General features: G+C 43.9%; 1 protein-coding gene and 1 long non-coding RNA gene across 3 annotated transcripts in view; one reads left to right on the top strand and one right to left on the bottom strand.

Annotated features, from left to right (window-relative positions):
* Positions 1-489: 489 nt before the first annotated feature.
* Positions 490-22,157, top strand: part of Cpm (carboxypeptidase M) — a 64,726-nt gene continuing 43,058 nt past the window's right edge. Inside the window, exons 1-2 of one of the 2 annotated variants that reach the window (XM_040754828.1) lie at positions 490-933; positions 13,118-13,280. In XM_040754828.1, the coding sequence (XP_040610762.1) occupies positions 13,121-13,280 (160 nt within the window). In that variant the 5' untranslated portion in view covers positions 490-933; positions 13,118-13,120. Of the gene's footprint in view, positions 934-12,860; positions 12,895-13,117; positions 13,281-22,157 lie in introns of those variants that run through there. The other variant, XM_040754829.1, reaches the window with a different exon arrangement.
* LOC121143275 lies at positions 10,465-12,751 on the bottom strand. Its single transcript, XR_005880474.1, has 2 exons — positions 12,532-12,751; positions 10,465-11,427 (listed from the first exon to the last, which is right to left on the bottom strand). It is a non-coding gene; the product is annotated as an uncharacterized LOC121143275 (long non-coding RNA).

Genomic DNA, 22,157 nt, shown 5'->3' with positions numbered 1-22,157 from the left:
ACACGTGGAGTGTCTCAGTCTGTTGCAGCGGGGAGCATGGCAATGCTGGGACAAGGAAGCACAGAGCAGCAGGAGTTGGGGACAGTGTCACAGTCGCCCAGCATCCCTGCATCTTGAAACCTCCTTGGGATTCCCAAAATTGCACCACCACCCGGGGAGCCATTTCAGAATAAAACTAAGACTACCTCTCCTCAGAGTGCTATTCTCCCCCCAGCTCAGCACCAAGGCAAAGCCACTCTTTTATCTCCTGGCCATAGGGCCCACAGCCCATAGACTGCACTCCTGTTAACATGCTTGTATCCCCAATTAGTGCCCGTGTACGATCAGAATGCGAGCCTTCTTGCCTTGTTCTCCGCTGAACTCCTCAAACCTGGCAACCAGAAAGAAGAAGCAATTTACTCTTGGAGCCTGGCCATTGTTGAGTGATTTTCCTTTGTTGAATCACAATAGTCCTAGAAGGAACACTCTAGTGCCCAGAGAAGCTGTCACAGGAAACGATGCAACCAGGTTATCAGTTCTGCGTCCCTGCTCCATCGGGACTTTAACCTGAGAGGCAAAACCACCATGAATGGTTCAACGTGACTTGTTTCTAAGGACTGGACCTTGTGCCGCCGTGGCAGGAACTCCTGTTCTGTACAGGTCTGTTGCTTCGTTGTCTGCTACCAGAGCCTTACAGTCAGCCTGGCAAGTAATTGGCAGAAAGCTGGGCATGAGGTGAACGGGAAGAGAAACCGGAGCCACAGGGATGAGCTGGGACTCTCCACGATGGGCCGGGAGCAGTTTTGGCCTCCCTCCATCTCCAACCTCCATCTAAATGTAGCTTCCAGGAGCTACAGACAACTTTGTCAAGAGCAAACACATCTTGGCCCAGAGGCCCAGATGCTGAAGGAAATCTGGTAGGATCTGCAGGGACTGCCACCAAACACCAACCAGGTAAGGCAACAAAAAACTGTCGGTGGCCCAGCTGCCACAGCCCCAGAGCCCTACCCTGACCTTCTGGGAATAAGAGTTGACACGGCACTCCCACCTCCCAAAACATGAGCACAGTGTCTTTTGTGAAGCAAACAACACACAACTCTACAGGCAAGGGATTTCTAGAAACCCTAGTTCCTGTTAGCTAAACAGATGGAGTACAAACCTATTTCATTCCCTTTTCTAGTGTGTGTGTGTGTGTGTGTGTGTGTGTGTGTGTGTGTGTGTGTGTGTTGTTTTGAGACATGGTCTCATTATGTAGCCCTTGATAGTCTGGAATGTGCTAGCTAGACCAGGCTGGCCTTGAACTCACAGAGATCCACCTGCCTCTGTTCCGAGTGCTAGGATTAAAGGTGTGAACCACCATCCCTAGCTCCCCTTCCCTAGTTTCTTTACTATTACAAATTAAAACAAGATCTCCTCTCCCTGACATCTAATATTATACCATTAATATATTAATCTCCAATTAGATTTCCCATTTGCAGCGTTCACCCATGTTCTTGTACCTGAGCACCCACAGCACGGGTATAATCCAACAATTCAACACCCTTCTCAAAGCACCTGCTGCAAACCTCCACTAATATAATTTCCTGACAACCAAGCATATTGTTGGGTGCCTTACTTGAGCCCCCACAGCATCCGTATGCTGTAGATGCTGTCAACGCCCTCCCTTCTGAAAGGAAGGACTGGCATGGGACTAAAAATGAGACACTACAAGCTTAGATGTGTGCTAAGTGGTGAGTACATAATTACAGCTCTGCATACTCAACCCGTGGTCATGTCCACCTCTTGTGTTTTTAATCCTTATCTATTTAACTCTACTACCCGTTCTCAAAACCAGAGTGGCTTCCATTATGTGCTAAATAATGTGTTGGCCTGTTGGAGGTTACGGTGATTAATACCCTGTTTCCTGCCTCTGGTGGCTTACCAGTTGCACACAAAAAACTACCACCTCAGCCTGTCATCACTGAGAATAATATCTAACAGAAACAACCTAAGGGAGAAAGAATTTCCTCTGCTCACAACTTCAGAATTTTCCTTCTACCATGGTGGGGAGTAGGTGGTGGAACAACCCACATCATGATGGACAGGAGGCAGAGCTAAGGAATACAGGAAGGATCCAAGGCACTGCCACGCCCCTAGGGACCTACATGCTCCAACTCAGCCCCACCTACTTTTCACCATTTCCATAATACCATATTTGTGATGGTTAGTGCTGTCAATTTGACATAATCACCCGGCATTTAGAGTAAGGAGCTCTTCAAGGCAAAAACTGCATCCTGATATCTTTCTTGGTAGTTGTGGGGGTGTGGAGGGGAAGGTTGTGCAAGCAAGCAGTTAAACAGAAGCTAAGATAAGTGGTTATCTGGAAGAGGGTGTGTTCTGCACAAGCAGGCCATTTAATAAAAGCTAAGTTATCTGGGACATCTTGACCTTGGAATCCTAGAATAGAGTTGGGTAATTTTTTCACAGGGCTCACAATCAAGGAGTTAAAGTTGTAGTTAAACCTAATGGCCTCAGCAAGAATACAAGACAGAGGAAACTTCGCACTATCTTATCCTGCATCATGTTAATTGATATGGGAAGACCTGTCTTATTTGTGAATGAGGCTGTTTCCTGGTTGGGATCCTGGACTGTATGAAATAAAGTGAGCTGAGCAACAGCAAGTATTTAGGGTTCCCTGTTTCTTAACTGTGGATACAATGTAGCCAGGTTCTTCAAGCCCCTGTCCTGTAACTTCCATGCCATGATGGACTATCACCTACAACTGTGGGCCAGACTAAATCTGTCCTGTAAATTGTCTTTGACAAGGTATTTTATTTTAATTGAGCTACACCCCCCTTCCCTCCTCCCCTTCCACCCTCTTCCTTTGGCAGGGCATTTTATCACAGGAACAGGAGAAGAAACTAAGACAGTATTATGAATCCATCCCATGATTAATCCATAGATTAAGTCAGAGCCAAGATCTTTAAAGGGGGCCTCTGTCACCATGCAACTCTACACAACTCACAGGGACTGCAGATATGCACTACACCAGATGATGACGTAAGTTACTGCCTCTGCCACTGCTGCCACCAAGTTGCTGAAGGGCAGGATGGCAGGGCACCAAGTATACAACAGTAACAGTTAGGGATCTGTGAGATGGTTATGATACGTCAGACTGAGCCTCCTAAACTCTTTATGTTAACTCATTTAATATCTGCAATACGATATGATTTCTAAGTCTTATAAAGTCAATATCACAATTCAGTCTGTCCTATAGATTAATACCTGGAAGAACACAGAAATTAAATGACGTATTCAAAGCCAGGCAGTTAGAAACAGAGCTGGGGTCTAACCCATGGCATCATGTTTCCATAGGTTTTGCTTTGAACAATGAACGATTTTGATTACTGTCTTAGTTAGGGTTTCTTTTTTTTTTTTTTTTTTTTTTTTTTGGTTTTTACGAGACAGGGTTTCTCTGTATTGTTTTGGAGGCTATCGGTCCAGCCTGGCCTCAAACTCACAGAGATCCACCTGCCTCTGCCTCCCGAGCGCTTAGTTAGGGTTTCTATTGCTGTGAAGAAACACCATGGCCACAGCAACTCTTAGAAAGGAAAACATTTCATGAGAGTGGCTGGCTTACAGTTCAGAGTTTCATTACTGTCATGGTGGGACATGGGGACATGGCCACATCAGGCAGACATGGTGCTGGAGAGGTAGTTGAACACCCTACATCTCCCAGGCAACAGGAAGTGGTCTGTCTGTTAAACTGAGCAAAGCTTGCGCAAGAGACCGCAAAGCCCTCCCTCACAGTGACACACTTCCTCCAACAAGGCCACACCTCCTAATGATGCCACTCCCTTGGGGATTACGGAAGTCAGTTACATTCAAACTACCACAGTTACTGTGTATAATCTATTGACCTGGTCACAGCAAAGTTTTAACACTGCTGCGTTTGGTTTGGTTACTATGTATAATTCTGTGTCCTTTCTTGAGTAGCAGTTCTAGTCCCCCATGTATACACTGAACTCTGATAGAGAGGCAAGGGAAGAAACAAAGCTACTCAGTTGCCCATGCTTGACTCCGGCACCCTCCAGAACTAAAGTAGATCTTTTTTTTTTTTTCAGTTAATAGGCAAATCAAACAGCAACTAAACTTGAACTTTGCTCCATTGCCAGTAGACAAAATGTTGCATCTAAGTCACTCCATGCAGCTTTAAATGCTGTGCAAAGCAATGAAGGTAGACACAGAGCAGAAAGTAATGTTAAGTTGACATACTCACTCAAGAAAGGCCACAGGTTTCTTTAGGGCGTGAGGTTGCCAAAGGGAGATGTTGGCTCTTGTAGACTGTAAGCGACACAAAGGCAGGGACTTAGCCTGTGATGCTCCCCCATGGTGCTCCCTGGGCATTATTTGCCTGGCACAGACTAGGTAATAAATAATTGGTGGGTGAACGAGTCTAGGAGAGTGGGGCAGGGCAGAGATAGGTGAACTCCCACAGTGATGAAACCCTTAAGGGAGAATGACAACGGATGCTTTCACAATCGCTTGCTGTTCACCATCATCAACATGACTACCACTATTACTATTTTCCTTCACAACTAAGTGTGACTTTTAATCCATTTACTTCTTCCTGTTTACCATCAAAAAAAATCCAGAAGTCCATCAGAATACAAGAGCCATCATAATCCCCAGGGGAATGCTACCTTACTGACAGTTGCTCACCCAAAAAACGGAAGAACTGCTCTGTTTGAATTTCAACAGACAAGTTGTTTAGCAAACAGAAAACACAGTCACAGTTCCTACAGAACTACAGAACATCTTCTGAAACACACACACACAAAAGACAATAAAAAAATAAAGGATCAAGTTTTTTATAGTCATATAGCAGAAAGTGTAGAGTTCTTGTCTTAAGAAGAGAGGGCTTGAGTTAAATGGTCAAACATCTGCTTCATGGTATTGAGAGGCAATGGTGTGGAAGTCAGGGAGAAGACCGCCGCTTGGTCTTGATGAAAAGCAGCTGGTTTTCACTAACGACTTTCATCTCTCTAACCAAAAATAGCCAGCTTTCCATTCTAGAGTATCATAGCGATGCATCCTTTTGATAGAACTAACAGATCTGGTTCGACGGAAGTAGAGATCTTATTTGGGGAGGCCCTCATTTGAAGAAAAAACAAACAAACAAACAAAAAGACAGTAAAACAGTAATGAGGGTGAGACCAGGAGAATTGGGCCAAAAATAGCTGCCCAAAGCCCAGAAAGACCTCGGAAATAACAAGTATTATAACTACAGAGGGACTGAAGAGATGGCTGAGGGGTTCAGTCTGGCTTGCTCTGCTAGAGGACCAGGGTTCAATCCCCAGCACCCACAGCTCACAACTACATGATTCTAGCCCTAGAGAAACCCAATATCGCCTCTGCTCCTGGGAGCACCAGCACCCACATGACATATGCTCACACAGACATAAACACATGCACATAAATAGAAACAGTTAGGCTCTACACTTTATATATATAGAACCTCAATAAAACTGGTCTTAATATATATAAAGATATTATATAATTGTGTTATAATATATAATAGATATTTTGTAAATTTGTTATATTTAATTTTAAGATGTATATTAAATATATAAAAATGGAATTTTCCTTATCATATTGGATGAGTTATTCATGAGCAACGGATTTGAGTTTTTTTTTAAATTTTAATTATTTATTATATACACAGTGTTCTTCCTACATGTATGCCTGCAGACCAGAAGAGGGCACCAGATCTCATGACAGCTGGTTGTCAGCCACCTTGTGGTTGCTGGGAATTGAACTCAGGCCTTTGAAAGAGCAGGCAGTGTTCTAAACCACTAAGCCATCTCTCCAACCCTGGATTTTAGATTTTTATCAAAGGGGGAATTCAGTCTTGACTGTGCCATTTGCTGGCTAAATGACCATGGATACATTTTTTTTATTGCTTAGAGCTTCACATTCTCATTTGTAAAAATGGAAATAATGCCCTGTACCTTCTGAGCTCTTTAGAAAGGTCTTGTGAGAGTTGCATGTAAATTACTCGTTTGCATATGTAAGTTGTGGCCTGGCAGTGGTGGTGTGCAAGGCAGGTGGATCCCTGTGAGTTGGTAAATTTACATCACTGATCATCTGGAACATTCATCCAACAAGGACTGGGTAAGGGCTGGCTCTGCATCTGCTCTGTTCTCCACCAGTCAAAATGGAGACAGATGAGTTTCTATCTCACAGGGCTTCCAATGGAGCAGAAATTCTGGCAGGTGACCACACTACTTCCTTGTCAGGGTGTGAGACTTGCTGAAGTTAAGAAGTTAGTCAGCTACTCACTGCTTCTCCAGAGTGAGGGAAGGTGTGAGATTCCTGGATGAGAGCAGCTGTTGTTCATTTCCTGAGGCATCCTGAGCTGTTTGCTTTGCTTCTGAGTCCTGCACAGGGAGAACCCAGGTGCATGGTGCAGGTGCAGAGGGGTTATATAGCACCCCAAAGAGCTGAGCTTGGGAGCTTGGTGCTTGTTAACCCTGCCCACACCATGGAATGCCTGTGGCAGCCAGAGGACAACCTCTCCTTCTACCTCTCCTCCTACCACGTGGATTCTGGGGATTGAACTCAGATCATCAGGCTTGGCCGCAAGCACCTTTACCTGCTGAGCCATCTTGCCAGCCCCCTCATTACTTTTCTCTGCTTTAGTAGAAACAGAAACCACATACTTCTTTGTCCTCAAAGAAGAAGGCATTACTTCATCGCAAGGCCGCAGGTGATGAACACAACTCCAAGGAATGGCTTTTAGGGTTGAATTCTTGGCACACTCAGCCAGGACATGCAGGAGCACTACAGGCTTACAGGGGAATGTCCTGTAGTAACAGTCTTCATTCATGAAGCAGGGAGAATAAGTTCACATGACTTACATGACTGTGAGGATTAAATGGGGGTAGTATATACTAAAGCCCTGGAAATGAGAACGCTTTAAATAAGTTAGCCACACCAGGCACAAAAGTGAGCAAGAAGAGCGACACCGTGTTACCTGCAGCTGGGACAGCAGAAGATGCGGAGTGCGTGCTGTTTAATGCTGGTGAGTTGCTGTGGGGGTGCAACACTAGCACACGCCTGCTGCATGACAGTTACTGAGGTTTCACTCTGTAAGTCACTGTTTAGGCGCCCTGAATGCACTCTTTCAATTAGTAGCCACGGGCAGTCAGCCACGCAGCTCAGCGAATGACCCAGTGCAGTCCTCTAGCATGAAAGAAAAACCAAAACAAAACTATCATTTTCCTTGCTTCACATAAAAACAAAACAAAGCAAAAATAAAAACAAACAAAAAAACTAAGGCACCTAAGGGAGCTATGTTTCCCAAAGTTAAACAATAATGAAATAATCAGGATTTGACATCTGTCTGTACACGAAGACTTTAGACTGTAAGTATTTGTTGCTATGACTGGATGAAAGAGGCTGAGCTATAACTTTGGATGGAGGTGCCCTCTCTCCTTGCTTTTCTTTAAGATGCCTTGAGTACCTAGTTTGGGTACTGGACAGCTGTAGATAAACTTTGTTTCCTTCTGTAGTCTAAGCTAGTATGTCCCTGACACTGGAATGCAATAGTCAAGTAGAATCCCAGTCTCACTTACTTAAGCCAGAAAATGGGCAGTAGACATAGAGTCTGCTACATTTTATTAAATATGAGATAAGTTGCCTAGTTTTCTATCAAATTGACACAAGCTAGAGTCGTTTGGCAAGAGGGATTCTTATTTGAGAAAATACTTCTATAATACTGACCTCTAGGCAAGTCTGTGGGGCATTTTCTTCATTAATGATTGATGGGGGGACCAGACAACTGTGGGCCATGCTACCATGGACGTGTGGTCCTGGGTTGTATGAGAAAGTAGGCTGAGAAAGCAAAGGGAAGCAAGCCAGTAGGTAGTGTTCCTCCATGGCTTCTGCTTCAGTTCCTACCTCCAGGCTGCCTTGAGTTCCCGCCCTGACTTCCCTTCAAGATCTGCTCTAGCCTGCAAAGGGAGATAAATCCTTCCCTCCCCAAGCTGTGCTGGTAGCACAGCAATAGAAGACAAACTAAGACAAGCTTGAAAAGATCAACCATCAACTACCTTAGTAGTCATTAAATGTCTCTTTCATATTACAATAGCCAAAGTCACCTACATACTCTGTGCAAACTCTATTGAAATCCTAATAAATAGAAAACAAATCCTAAAATCCAAATTGTCAAAATGAACCTGAAAAAGGAAAACAAAGCTGTAGACTTGCTGGCTTCAAAACATAGTACAAAGCTACAGTAACCAAAACAGCATGGTACAGCTGTAAACACAAGATCTGAAGGGCAGGGGAACACAACAGAGAGTTCAAAAAGAAACCTTCATCAACACAGTCAAATTATCTGTGACAAGGGAACAAAGGTAACACAATGTTGGGGGAGAATGACTTTGGGAAAACTGTATCTCCACATCCAAAAGGAATGAATTTAGATCCATACAGCACACCATGTGCAAAAATGTACTCAAAGTTAAGGGCCTAAACTTAGGCCCTAAAACCATAAAAGCAGAAGAAAGCAGGGAACCATTTGGATTTGGCAAGGATTTCTTGGAAAGGGCACTAAAAGCACAGGTAGCAAAAGCAAAAAATGGGCAACAGGGACAGTATTGCATTTAAAAGCATGTATGTAGAAGGGGTGATGAGATGGCTCAGTGCATAGAAGTGCTTGACACCAGCTCGAAGATCTGAGTTTGAACCCCAGAAATCTCATGGTGGAATGAGAAAACTGACTGTTGGTCTCACACCCATGCACACACATACACACACACACACACATACATGCACTCAAACACACACCCATGCACACACACACACTCAAGCACACACCACATACACACACTCACACACACACACACGTCCACAAGTATACTGAGGCACATGCACAGACATCTACAAACACAAAAATAGGTGAACAGATAGAAAACAATCAAAAAGAACTCGTGTGTAGCAAGGGAAGCAATGCCCAGAGTGAAGGGTAACCCTATATGAACAGAGAGGGTGCCTGCAATCATCTGCTACTGAAGACAGACACATCCACACACACACACACAAACGCTTTTCAAAGAAAGGGAAGTTAAAACACTGTGGCTCAAGGATTACCAGTCAGATTGTTTGGAAATGGTTCAGCATATTGCTAAAAATGGTTATTAATCCACTGTACCTCCGAAGTTCCTACTTTTTACTTTTATCATCTGCTTTTTTTCTCACTGAATGATCTGTCTTCCCAAGGCAGTAAGTTGTAACTACATCCTCATTATTATGACTGAAAAATAACTTGCAGAGTGGTCATAACAGTCTTCATTTGACTTAGGATGCCTCAACGCCATTGGGATTGACACTTCTGCCTGGAAGGTTCTTTGTTGAGCTGGGCAGTGCTATACACTATAGAGCAGTGGTTCCCAACCTGTGGGTCATGACTCCCTTTGGGGTCGAATGACCCTTTCACAGGGGTTGCCTAAAACCACGGGAAAACACAGATATTTGCATTATGGTTAATAACAGCAGCAAAACTACAGTTATAAAGTAGCAATGAAAATAATGTTATGGTTGAGGGTCACCACAGCATGGGGAGCTGTGTTAAAGGGTCACAGCATTAGGAAGGTTGTAAACCACTGCTATAGAGTCTTCCACAGCAAACCCCTCCTTACCCACTGCCTCAGGACTAGATTCCAAGAACACTTTCCCTAAGTCATAACCATCAAAATTAGCTCCAGGACTGATCCAGACCCCCTGAAGGTGGGTGTCAGTGGGAAGGCCTCGGCAATCTATGGGGCTTCAGGTAGTAGATCAGTATTTATCCCTGGCATACAAATTGACTTTGGGAACTCATTCCAAATAGAGGAGTGCTCTCTCTGCCTGGACACATAGGGGAGGGCCTGGGCCCTGCCCGGGATGAAATGACATTCTGGAGATTCCCCATGGAGGACCTCATTCTCTCTGGGGAGCAGCGGAGTAGGGTTTAGGGGGTCTGGAGGGAGGCAGGGGAGGAGGAGAGGGAAAGGGAGCTGGGACTGACATATGTAGCAAGTTTATTTCTAATTTAAATAAAAAATAATTTAAAAAATAGTTCCAGGTATTGCCAAGGGTTTCTGGGAAATATTGCCCCAGAGAAGATCACTGTTGCAGGCAACCTGCTTATGTTAGACATTTAGGTTTTATTATCTTTGTCAGAATTTGAAAACAACACTGATTTTGAAACTCTAACCTTCCCAGGTAAATACAACACACATTTTCAAATTACCTTTAAAGATGAAATCCCAGGGTTGAAACATTGTTGTCTTTTCACAAGTCTGCCCCCCCCAACAAGGGTAACTGTTTAAAACACAATGGAAAGAGCATAAATGCCATTTCCTGGCTTTGCCGGCCTTTTAAAAATCATGCCTAGCGATTAGCAAAACAAAACATTGCCTTTCCCTTCAAATATGACTCTTTAATTACTAGCCAGGTTGGTAACATTCGCTATGTTTATTGGCTATTTATATTGCTGCTTTAGGACCTGCCTATTAATGTCCCTTGCCCATTTTGATTTCGTAAGAGCTGTTAATTCTGCTTTCTGGTATGCCAATCAGTCTTTGTTGCCATGACAAAACCTGAGAAAAACAACTTACAGGAAGAAAGACTTGTTTGGGGTCAAAGGTTCAGAGGGTTCAGTACATAGACTCTTGGCTGTTCTGAGGCCGTCACAGTGGTGACATATGACCGAACGAAGCTACTCAGCTCTTTAGACGCTAGAGGCAAAGGCGAGGAGAAAAGGCTAAAAGGCTAGAAACAAGGTATGTCCTCAAAGCCATGCCCCTAGTGACCTACTTCCTCCAACCAGACCCGATCTCTCGGTTTTCATCTTGAAATAATACCATCAATTACGCACACAGCAGTGGATCCATCCATTGATGACGGAAATCAGCCCTCATGATCCAATCATGACCCAGCCTTCAACACAAGAGCCAGTGGAGGACTTTCCTATGCAAACCATAACATCTGATTTGCCTTTCTTTTTATTTCTTTTTGGTAAACTTTATGCCATGTTTACCCATTTAGAAACCACACGCTTTCATAATGACACATTATCAGTCATTAGACTATGGTTTTACCCCAATCATTTCATGATAAGGAAGATCACCTCTGAAACCACAAACCAGGTTTTTTTCTCGCTTAGCTTAAACTTTTATTCTTCCACGGCTTTTATAGTCTCACACTGAGCCTTCTCTGTTTCTCTCCTTCACTCTCTCTAGAGCAGTGTATCTCAAACCCTTCTGCAGGATGAATGAATCTCTGAATTCTGTTTAGGCTTGCAATGGGATGAGAGATCCAGAATTTTTGGAGTGCTCCAGGTGACATTCCCCGACTGGTTTTTCTTATCTGGCGTGAACTTCCAGGGCAGAGATTGTAACTTTTTCTCACCCCTTCGTTTTCCTGGAATAGGGAAGGCAATCCTTGTCAGTACTGACGAAGCCACTGACCCCCAGTCTCCAGCCACAGAGCTACGACAGCAGTGTCTCTGAACCTTCCTAACCCTACAACCCTATTATAGTTCCTCATGTTGTAGTGAGCCCCGACCATAAAATTATTTTCGTTTCTACTTCATAACTCTAATTTTGCTACTGTTATGAATTGTCATGCAAATATCTGATAAGCAGACTATCTGGTCGTGACCACATGTTGAGAATCGCTGCTTTAAACCATTAATTCTTTCGCTATTATGTATGTGCATGGTGGGGAGGGGCATGGGGGAGGCAGAAATGATCACTTTGCACCTGTGGAGGAGGTCAGGCGACACCTGTGAGGTCAGAGGACAACTCCAGGGAGTCTGGTCTCTGCTTCTACCTTTACATGGCTTCTGACACTCAAATTTCGGTGGCCAGTTTTGCAACCCAAGCAGTCTTTACCCACTGAGCCTTCTCTCCCGCCCTCAAGGACCCTTTTAAGAACAACCCCCTCCTCTGTGCTCCGGGAAGGAACTTCTACCCCATCCGTTTGGGATGGTCCCTGTCGTCACTGTTTTAAAAATCTATTCACGAGTGTTGTAACAAATCAGTAGTTTTTGAAGTGTGTTTTCACCAGACCCTTCCAGGGTTCTGCAAACCCTCAGACAGTGGGACAGTGTATGTGGAGTCCTGTAGAACACACCATAGCCCGTGTCACGAACCACTACTCATCAGTCACGGTCTGTGTTTAGTGGGATGGCCCGTGTCACGATCCACTTCACAACAGTCATGATTTGTGTTCTGTTTAGTGCAAACACAACCCACCCCACCCACGCAGAAAGCAGCATTTTAGGGAGAAGCGCCAGAACTAGCTGAGGAATCGGAGTAGCGACCGCGGCTCTGCTTTTGTCTGAGAGTTGGTCGCAAACTTAACTCTGATTTAGTCAGATCTCGTCTACTATCTACTTTTGTTGGACACGTTCCCGTACTGCACAACGTGGCTGAAGCTCTCACACAAGTTCTTCTTTAAAGCCCCCACCCCACCTCACCCCATCCCACCCCACCCCTGGTTTCCCCAATTACAGCACAGGACCGGAAAGCATGGCCTGGTTTGGACTCCAGGTGACCCGCGCCGCCCACCGTGGGCACCGTGTCCACCGCGGCCGGCACAGTGGAGGCCGTGGGCGGCTACTGTGCAGCGTCTCCGGGCCGCGGACAGGTCGCACGTCCAACAGGAGTGCGGATCGATCGTGCTCCATCGCCCACCAACTCTTCAAAACCCTGCGGGGCTCGCAGTCCCTAGAGCCAGGGCAGAGACCACGCCCCAGAGGGCGGGCAATGCGACGAGTGGGCGTGTCCGCGGGCGTGGTGCTCCTGGGAACGCCCCTCTGGCCGGGCTATAACTCCCCGGAGCGCCCGGCAGCCGCCGGCGGGCGGAGACGCGCGCCTGGCAGTGGTGAGACGGGGCGTGCGGAAGGGTGCATCTGCCGGGACTCGGGCGGGCTGCGGGGCTACGGATCGCGTTGCGCGGCCCCGAGGGGGCCACCTTCACCTCGCATCTCAGAAGAGGGAGTGTGGAGCTCAGGTGCCCCCCGAGGGCCGGGAGGAGTCCCGGCTGGAGGTGGCCGCGCTTCCCCGGGGCGGTCCTCCGCAGCTCTTTCCTTCCCCTCCATCTCTAGGACATGGACCTCGCGCGCCTGTGCCTGGGGCTTCTGCTGCCCGTGGTGGCCGCCCTGGATTTCCGATACCACCACCAGGAAGGGATGGAGGCGTTCCTAAAGAGCGTTGCCCAGAACTACAGTTCCATCACGCACTTGCACAGCATCGGGAAATCTGTGAGAGGTAGGTCGCCTCCCGCGCACGTCCCCAACCCTCAGCTCCCGTTCGAAAGTTTACTGAATGACTGTCCCCTTGTCCGGGACGCTCTGGGGACGCGCTTCACGCTGGTAAAGCATACCTTGCCCGGCCGGTGGTTTTGTGCTGTTTGTTGTTTTGTTCGATTTTGTTAGATCAGGGGAAGCAGTAAGAGGCGGGCATTATTTATCTGGGAGGTGTGTTTTCGTTCCCTTTCAGGGTAAACAACCTGCTAAAATGTCTAATCTGACTCGGTTTCCCTTTTTGTTGGCTTCCTTGCACACTGATTGGGACTGTTAACTACTGTTTTCTCGGGCTGCTTTTAAAACACTGTCACCATAATTTTGCGGAGTTCTATGCATGTGTATTTAACCCTATGACTTAAAGTTATGAAAGAAAGCAGTTATACGACTGAAGGCTGCTTTTAGACTATATCCACTTAAAGGACTTACCTGCTTGGTAATAAGTAACGACGAATGATACATTCTTGACATTCTCGTGTTTATCACTTACTTTGCTTTAATTTAGAAACTATATATTTTCAGTGGAGGGAGCAGATGTGAATCATAGGAATTAAGTAGTTTGGTCAAGTCACCTAGATGGCAGTTTATTTGTTTGTTTGTTTGTTTCACTCCTGGAGATCAAACCCAGGGCCTCATGCGTGTTAGCTCTCCATCATTGACCTACCCCCACACACACACTCAATCATTTTGGGTGGGACACATTTAGCAGCTATCATTATTCCTTCATTTTCTGTTACTACATTGATTCCCGCCCAAAATTGGTTACCAGAAAACTTAATGCTTGGCATCAAAGATTCATAAAATTCATGCAGTTTGGATCTTAACTTTGGAAGTTATATTCAAATTTTGCCTGGTCTTAGCACTGATCTTTTGACTCATTTGGGAGTCTCATAACCATATTACTAAGTAGTCATTTTTTCCTAATGGTTAATATAATGGTTCTTATGTTACAGAAAATTATTGAAGTACAATAAAAAATATTGGGCTGTGTAATAGAAGTCTTATTTTTAAACCACATTGCCAAAGAGTTGGTGCCAGACATAATCTGAAGTAATTTGGGCTCTACAAGCCCAAAATGTAGAGGTTAGTTATGTGAAATTTTATATCTTGAATCAGTGGATATATTGAACCTCTCAAAATAATTTATCCCAAGGGTTAAAGTAGAGCAATTTTAAAAGATTTAAGAATACTAAATGTATTAATAAAAGAAATGCACAACTCAACTAACTTGCTGCTATTCTTCAATCATTTTGAAACTACGAGGTTATGGGTTGCTCTAAATACAAGTACTAAACGACTCTTGTGTTTTTGTGTTTCCAAATACAAAGCACTTGTGATGGGTAGGGCTTTCTGAATGTGACACAGCACTCTGATCTGTCCCTCCTGAAATCCCACCACAGGAACAGTGAAAGCCAATAGGCTTGCCTTTGATTTTAGTCTTGTATGCATATTTGTGGTTAAGGAATAGAGGGGTTATCATGTAAAAGTAAACTTTGGTGCCAGCATTAAGAGTTTTTGTGTTGAGTATGCATCTCTAAATAATTACTTGGATTAGAAAAAAAATCACAAATCTGCCATTGTTTCCAGGTAGTGGGGTTAAACTGTACACCTGTGATTAGGAGCCAGTTGCCAAGGTAACCCTGCACTTTAGTGTGATGACTGAGGCATGGTGCTCTTTCCACTAGTTAAGACATTTCCCCTGAACATTTTGCCTTCTGGTGTGGGATGTGTGTACTTAGCAAGCAAGTTTTACTCTAGATTTCCTTTCTCCTGTTGTCAATATGGACATCCTCACCCAGAAGAGAGCATAATGCAACATTGGCCACATGCATCTTGGGTTTTCTAAACACCCATCACATTTCCATTGCTGCAATTACGAATTTAACTTTTTTCCTGTTTCACATTATTTTATTATTTATATTTAGTAAATATGATTTGGACTAGTGATTTGAATTTTCTTGATTTTATACTCTGGTTATATGTATTTCTTAGTCATTTGCCTCCTTGGGACATTGGAATACTTTTTGGTTATTTCTGTTACAAATGATGATATAAATCTATTGATACATGCCTTACATACCTTCTATTATAAGTGAGTTTTTTCCAGATTTTTTTATTTAAATTAGAAACAAGCTTGTTTTACATGTCAATCCCAGTTCCCTCTCCCTTCCCTCCTCCCCTGCCCCCCACCGATACGCCTATCCCATCCCCTTTCAACTCCCCAGGGAGGGTGAAGTCTTTCATGGGGATCTTCAAAGTCTATCATATCATTTGGAGCAGGATCTAGGACCTCCCCCATGTGTCTAGGCTGAGAGAGTATCCCTCTATGTGGAATGGGCTCCCAAAGTTCAATTGTATACTAGGGATAAATACTGATCCACTGCCAGAGGCCCCATAGATTGCCCAGGCCTCCTAACTGACACCCACATTCAGGGAGTCTGAATCAGTCCTATGCTGGTTTCCCAGCTTTCAGTCTGGGGTTCATGAGCTCCCCCCTTGTTCAGGTCAGCTTTTTCTGTGTGTTTCACCAGCATGGTCTTGAACCCTTTGTTCATCACTCCTCCCTCTCTGCAACTGGATTTCAGTAGTGCAGCTCAGTGTTTAGCTGTGGGTGTCTGCTTCTGCTTCCATCAGCTACTGGATGAAGGCTCTAGGATGGCATATAAGATAACTGAGCTTTTAAAGATTATTTAATTTTATTCTATGTGTATGTGTCTTGCTTGCATGTTTCACTACATGCATGCAAGTACCCATGTAATCCAAAGAGAGCATTGTATCCCTTGACTGGAGTTCTAGCTGTAGTGTGCCTCCATGTGGGTGCTGGGAATTGAACTCTAGTCCTCTGGAGAAGCTGCCAGTGCTCTTAACCAGTGAGCCATCTTTCCAGCCATGAACTTTTACTTTTAAAAAATTGAAACTCATACAATAGGTGAGCACAAATGTACTTTTTGGTCAGACACAGTAGATTAACCATATTGGACTTGAGGCTTTGAAGGAATTCTTACAACCTATTGACATTGTGTAGAAAAATCTTAGGTCAAACAAGAGAAACAGCTCAAACCTGATCACCAAGTCAGGATATTTTTAAAGTGTGCAATATTCAATATCTATAGTGTGTGTGTGTATATGTATATATGTATGTGTGCGTGTAAAATGAATTGCATATTTTTTAAAGAAAGTGTACCATCTGCTGCTTGCCATCAGGTATCTTCTTTCAGATACAAATATATTTATTATTAATTAATTTCTCAGGCTTAGCTGTCTATACCTCACTAAATCAGTTTAGGACTATTGCTTGCTCTGATTTTTTTTAATTTTTCTAAAACATGTTTTGGTTTTTGTTTGTTTGTTTTGTTTATTGCCACAGGTCTCACTATATAGCTCTGGCCATCCTGGAACAAAATTTACTCTGTAGCTCAGTCTGGGCTTGAACTCACAAAGATCTGTCTGCATCTGCCTCCCAAGTGCTGGAATCAAAGGCCTGTGCCGCATGCCTGTCTTAAAACAGGGTTTTAAATGTAACTTGGGTTGGCCTTGACTCACTATAGAGTACAGGCTTGCCTAATCATGTGGTCTGAGGGGATCCCTGCAGATGTCATCAGGGAAGCAAGCTGCTCAAAGAGATTCAAATGAAAACCAGTGCAAACTGATTCATTAACCTGGATCAGACTTCAGAGAGTCTAGTAATAGGTTGATTTCCAATTTATTTAAGCCCAGCATATTTTGGAAAAAAGTTTCCTGGTATAATACAATCCCCATTGCACAAGGAAGCATAATTACATTGAAACTCAACTCAGAGTACCTGTCATTTCTTCCAAGAAGATGGGTTCTAGAGATATGTTACCTGTACTAGCTTAAGTGCCTAAGGGCTGGGCCTGGTCTCAGTCAAACAGATATCATAGAGGTCATCTGGGCTGTTAGCCACCTCTGGTCCCAGTTATGGGAGCTTGGGGGAGCCTCTGGCTATCAGCATCATCTGTAGATTACTGACCACCTCCAGCTTTGGTGGTAAGAGCTTGATATAGCCTGGCCCAACAGATAACACAGACCACCAGGATGTTAATCTCTTCCAATTCTCAGCTTTCTGGAGGGAAGAACAGGTTTTATATCTTTCCCATTGGAAAGACAATCCTGTGTGCTTAACAGTCCTGTTTCTCTGGAGATCTATGGTGCCCCCAACGGAAGGTCCTCCTACTTCAGCTATCATAGTACTGGAATTGTAAGCATGTGCTACCACACCCAGCAAAGGCTGATGTTCAATAGATGACAGCAAAAGAGCTGTTCATTGGATGTAAAATCCCAAAGGAGCATTTGAAATGGCGTTCTTCAGGATCTGAGTTGAGAATCTTCTCTTGTCTATTATTAAATCTAAACTTTACTTTATCTAAATAGTGTTGCAAGGTAAAGGGGTAGATATTCTGTTACCAACTACCTTCCATTTACTGAATGTTTGAATATAATATTTCAACACCACTGGCTCAAGTGGCATTATCCTGGAGAATACGTTGAATGGGTCATGCGGAAGTTACATGGGTAACATTCATTAGAAGATTAAGACTGGGGGCTGGAGAGAGGGTTTGTTCCATGAAGTCCTTGCTATGAAGACCTGAGTTTGGATACTCAGCACACATATAAAAGGCTGTGTGTGGTGCCCTGCATGTGTAACCCCCTCTGGGTACAGGAGAATTGCTGGGGCTCATTGCCAGCACAGGTGAGCATCAACTTCAGTGAAAGACCCTATCTCAGACATAAGGTAGGAAGAAAGACATTCGCTGTCACCTCTGGGCTCTGTATGCAGGTACACACATATATGGACACATACGTGTAAAGAAAGGTTTTCTGGCCCGGCAGGGTCCCACTGCCCTTAAGAGCTCCAAATAAGCACACAGACACTATGTTAATTATGAAACTGTTGGGCAATAGCTTGGGCTTCTTATTGGCTAGCTCTCTATTAATTATTAACCCATTTCTATTAATCTAAGTATTTCCACGTGGTCTTGTCTTACCAGAGAAGGGTCAAGACCTCTAACTCCTTTGGTGGCTCACATGGCAATTGCCTCTGCCTACGTTTCCCAGAATTCTCCTTATCTCCTAGTCCCACCTATCTCCCTGCCTCTATTGACCACAATGTTTTATTCATCAACCAATAAGAAAAGCATATACATAGAAGGACATCCCCCACCCCCATCGCATATGCAAAGATTAGATTCTGCTACTCTTCCAAGCACATCTCCTTTCTCTTTGGAGATACACCTTGCCACAGATGGAAATCATTACAAGGTATTTGGTTGGTTTCTAAACTTTTCCCATTATGTGCAGTGCCAAGGCGAGCATCCTCATAGCTAAGACAGCATTGTTTGAGCACAGGCCTTGGAAACATGGTACCCAAGTTCAACTTTTAGATTCTCAAGTGCTTCCCGGGCCTGACCCAAAGCAAGAGCTGTGTATGTAAGAGCTGATACTGGTGAATGATATTATTGTAGATATGTTTCTGAAAAGAAATTAAGAAATTACTGAGTCTAAAACCGTTTTAAGAACTTGATATATATTGGACTGGTAAGATGACTCAGTGGGCAAGGGTGCTTGTCTTCCAAGCCTGGCCACCTGACTTTGATCCCTGGAACCCACATGGTGGAAGGAGATAACTGACCCCAGCAAGGTGTTCTCTTACCTCCACACTTCACTGTGGCATGCATGTATCTGCACTCACACACCATACACAACATGATAAGAACTTGATACATATTTAATATACGTGACCAAATAATTTTGTGCAAATAACAAAGAAACTGTCTTTTTAAAATAATTTATTGGAGCCGGGCGGTGGGGGTGCGCGCCTTTAATCCCAGCACTCGGGAGGCAGAGGCAGGCAGATCACTGTGAGTTCGAGACCAGCCTGGTCTACAAGAGCTAGTTCCAGGACAGCCTCCAAAGCAGTGCAAAGAAACCCTGTCTCAAAAAAAAACCAATAATAATAATAATAATAATAATAATTTATTGGGCTGGTGAGATGGCTCAACTGTTAAGGCACTTGCTGCCAAGCCTGATGTGACTTGAGTTTGATCCCTGGAAGAACCACCTTCCATGAGTTGTCTTTTGACTTCCACATTGTATACACACACACACACACACACACACACTCAAATTATTAAAATAATAAAAATTGTAACTATTATATTGATTTATAGCCTCTCAAGGAATGTTTATTGGGGGAAAATCTTCTAAAACTTACAGTGTTTATAATAGCTCCTTCTATGATTAGCTGGAAAATCTTAGCAGTGGCTTTTCACTGTGGTTAAAGCAGAAGGAGGGATTTCCCTTTCTCGCTTCTTTCTCCAGGATCTCCCTTCCACCGACTGGTTGGAGACTGTATGCCATCTCAGCTGTTCAGAAATCTCCCCAGAACTGACTTAGAGTCTTTCCCCACAGCTGGGAGACTGAGCTTACATGTGCCCTCTCTCTCATGCTCTCCTGCTCTTGACTGGACAGGCTTTAGCTAGTGCTTTATCCGGGAGGGAAAATGAGCCATGTGTATAAAATTCGAGCACAACAGTTGGTTTTCATCACATTCTGCTCATTTTCCAAACACACTCCACAAAACCAATTTGCTTGAGCTCCTAATAAAGTGATGAAAATATTAACCTATCCAGGACTAAACCCCAAGACAAACACTAAAACCTTGGAATCTCTTCTCTCACTGCCCATGTGTATGGTTTAGTCTGATGTGCTCAACAAGTATTTCTTTTTTTAACAAATCTAACAAATAAAGCCATATTTTATAGTTATTCAGGCATCTTAGAAATATGCTACCTTTTTCAAATGTTAGGAAATGTGTTATAAATCCTCTGCATTTCCAGTATGATATTTTAAGTGGAAACTGAGACAGAATTTCCAGAGAGTAAGCAGCATTTTACTTTGCTTCATTTATAGCTGTGCACTCCAAATCTCAAATGTGTCTAAACAGAAATACTTCAGGGACCTTAAAAAGTAAAAATGATAGCCCGCATCAAGTAACCTTTTATATTTTCCTGGAAGTTGTGTGTGTGTGGTGGGGGGTGGTGGGGAGGGGAGAGAGAGAGAGAGAGAGAGAGAGAGAGAGAGAGAGAGAGAGAGAGAGAGAGAGAGAGAGAGAGAGAGAGAGAGAGAGAGAGGCCTAATCATTCTGGCTGTGATGTGCAACTCTATTATCACCACCTTGGCTTATGTGCAAAGGATTGGAGCTGAAGAAATGACTCAACTGTTAAGAGCCCTTGTTGCTCTTCCAGAGGACTGGAGCCCAGCATCACTGCCTATAACTCCAGCTCTAAAGGATACAATGCTCTCTTCAGGTTTCTGAGGGCACTTGTACACACACACACACACACACACACACACACACACACACACACACACCTTATGAATAAGAATTGGATAAGAATTGGGATTAAATAAAGTCTCCATTGTTGATAACAAAGGCTTCACTAAAACCGAAACTTATCTTGGCCAAGAACTGAATCTGCAGTCTTTTCGCTATAAGGCTTCCCAGCTATCCTGTTCTCTGTTCTTGTCCCTACCCTGCTCCTCCACCTGTCCCCACTTGCCCCTGGACCCTATGATTCTAAGAGTTGACAAGGGTATCAAACATCCTTCACGCACAGAGTGATCCCCGGTGGGATTCTCTGATCTCTTCTTGGTATTCATAGTTGCATCCAAGTACTTTGAGTTCCATCTTTTGGTATAAGTAGCCCACTCTCCTAGCTCCAGTGCCTGCCATCTTGGATTTTGAAGCACATGGAAATGGCAGGTTGTGGTCAGCACACTTGTCTGGGGGCTGCCATCTTGAGTTTGAGCTGTTGAGCTGAACGGGGATTCTCACTGAAGACAGCACCGCCTCCTGGAGGGAGTTGGGGAGAGGGAGGAAAGGGATGATTTAGGTGGAAACTTGGGCCTGTGGGAGACTAACGAAGCACAGAGTAGTTGTCACACAAGGTGAAAAATTGTCTATTTTCTAATTTTCTAATGTCCTCCATAGGTGAAAGACCTATCCAGTACCTAAACCCAAAACAAGGTTGATGTACAAAACAAAATACTTCCCCTCACAATTTTAACGTATACTCAACTTTCCAGGAATTCAGCTGTAGGTAAATTGACAGAAAATAACATTGATTTGTTCTCAACTTAATTGTGAGATATTTTCACATCCTCTAAGGTCTGTCACCAGGTAAACCTTCTCCATTTGGAACCTGTGTTCAACTGAGACTTTCTCCTTCTCTTTTGGTGGTCACCTCAAGAGTTCTTACAATTTTGTATCGTATTTTATATAATTTCCCCTTTATTTCTCCTCTACATCATGCAGTTTGAACATCAGACTGACCCTCTTAAAACTATGCATATAAATGTGTTGTAAACCATATACACCATCTTTCAAGCAGTAAAGGATACAATTAAATTATTCTCCAAGAGACTGAAGTGGTTCTGTTCCCTCTTTTGCCCTTGGTCCCGTGAACACTGATCAGAGTGGTGTTAGAAAATAGTGCTTTTTCGTGGGAGACACTCTCCTCTGTGACAGTGTAGGCAGCTGTCACGTGGGAGGCACAGATGCATGTACAACAGCAGTTTCACGGTGCTTTCTTATATTTTAAAGGGAGATTAATTTACACTTTACTAGTAACACCAGAGGCACAGAGTTAAATTTGATGTAGGGTCTGCTCAGTTGAGGACAGTCATTTTATTTTTCCTCTTCCTCTTTCGGAGTCAACTGTAATAAAGATAACCTACAGGTTTGTATAGCTGCCTCCCTCCTGTGAGAAACAGAAAGGTAAACTAGGAAATGCGGCATGCCTACCTCCTAACAAGTCATACT

This window comes from Mesocricetus auratus, unplaced genomic scaffold (assembly GCF_017639785.1).
Source record: "Mesocricetus auratus isolate SY011 unplaced genomic scaffold, BCM_Maur_2.0 Super-Scaffold_100011, whole genome shotgun sequence".
In the NCBI taxonomy this organism is placed as follows: domain Eukaryota; kingdom Metazoa; phylum Chordata; class Mammalia; order Rodentia; family Cricetidae; genus Mesocricetus; species Mesocricetus auratus.
Note: the sequence above shows the minus strand (reverse complement) of the source record. Positions and strands in the feature narration are given on the sequence as shown.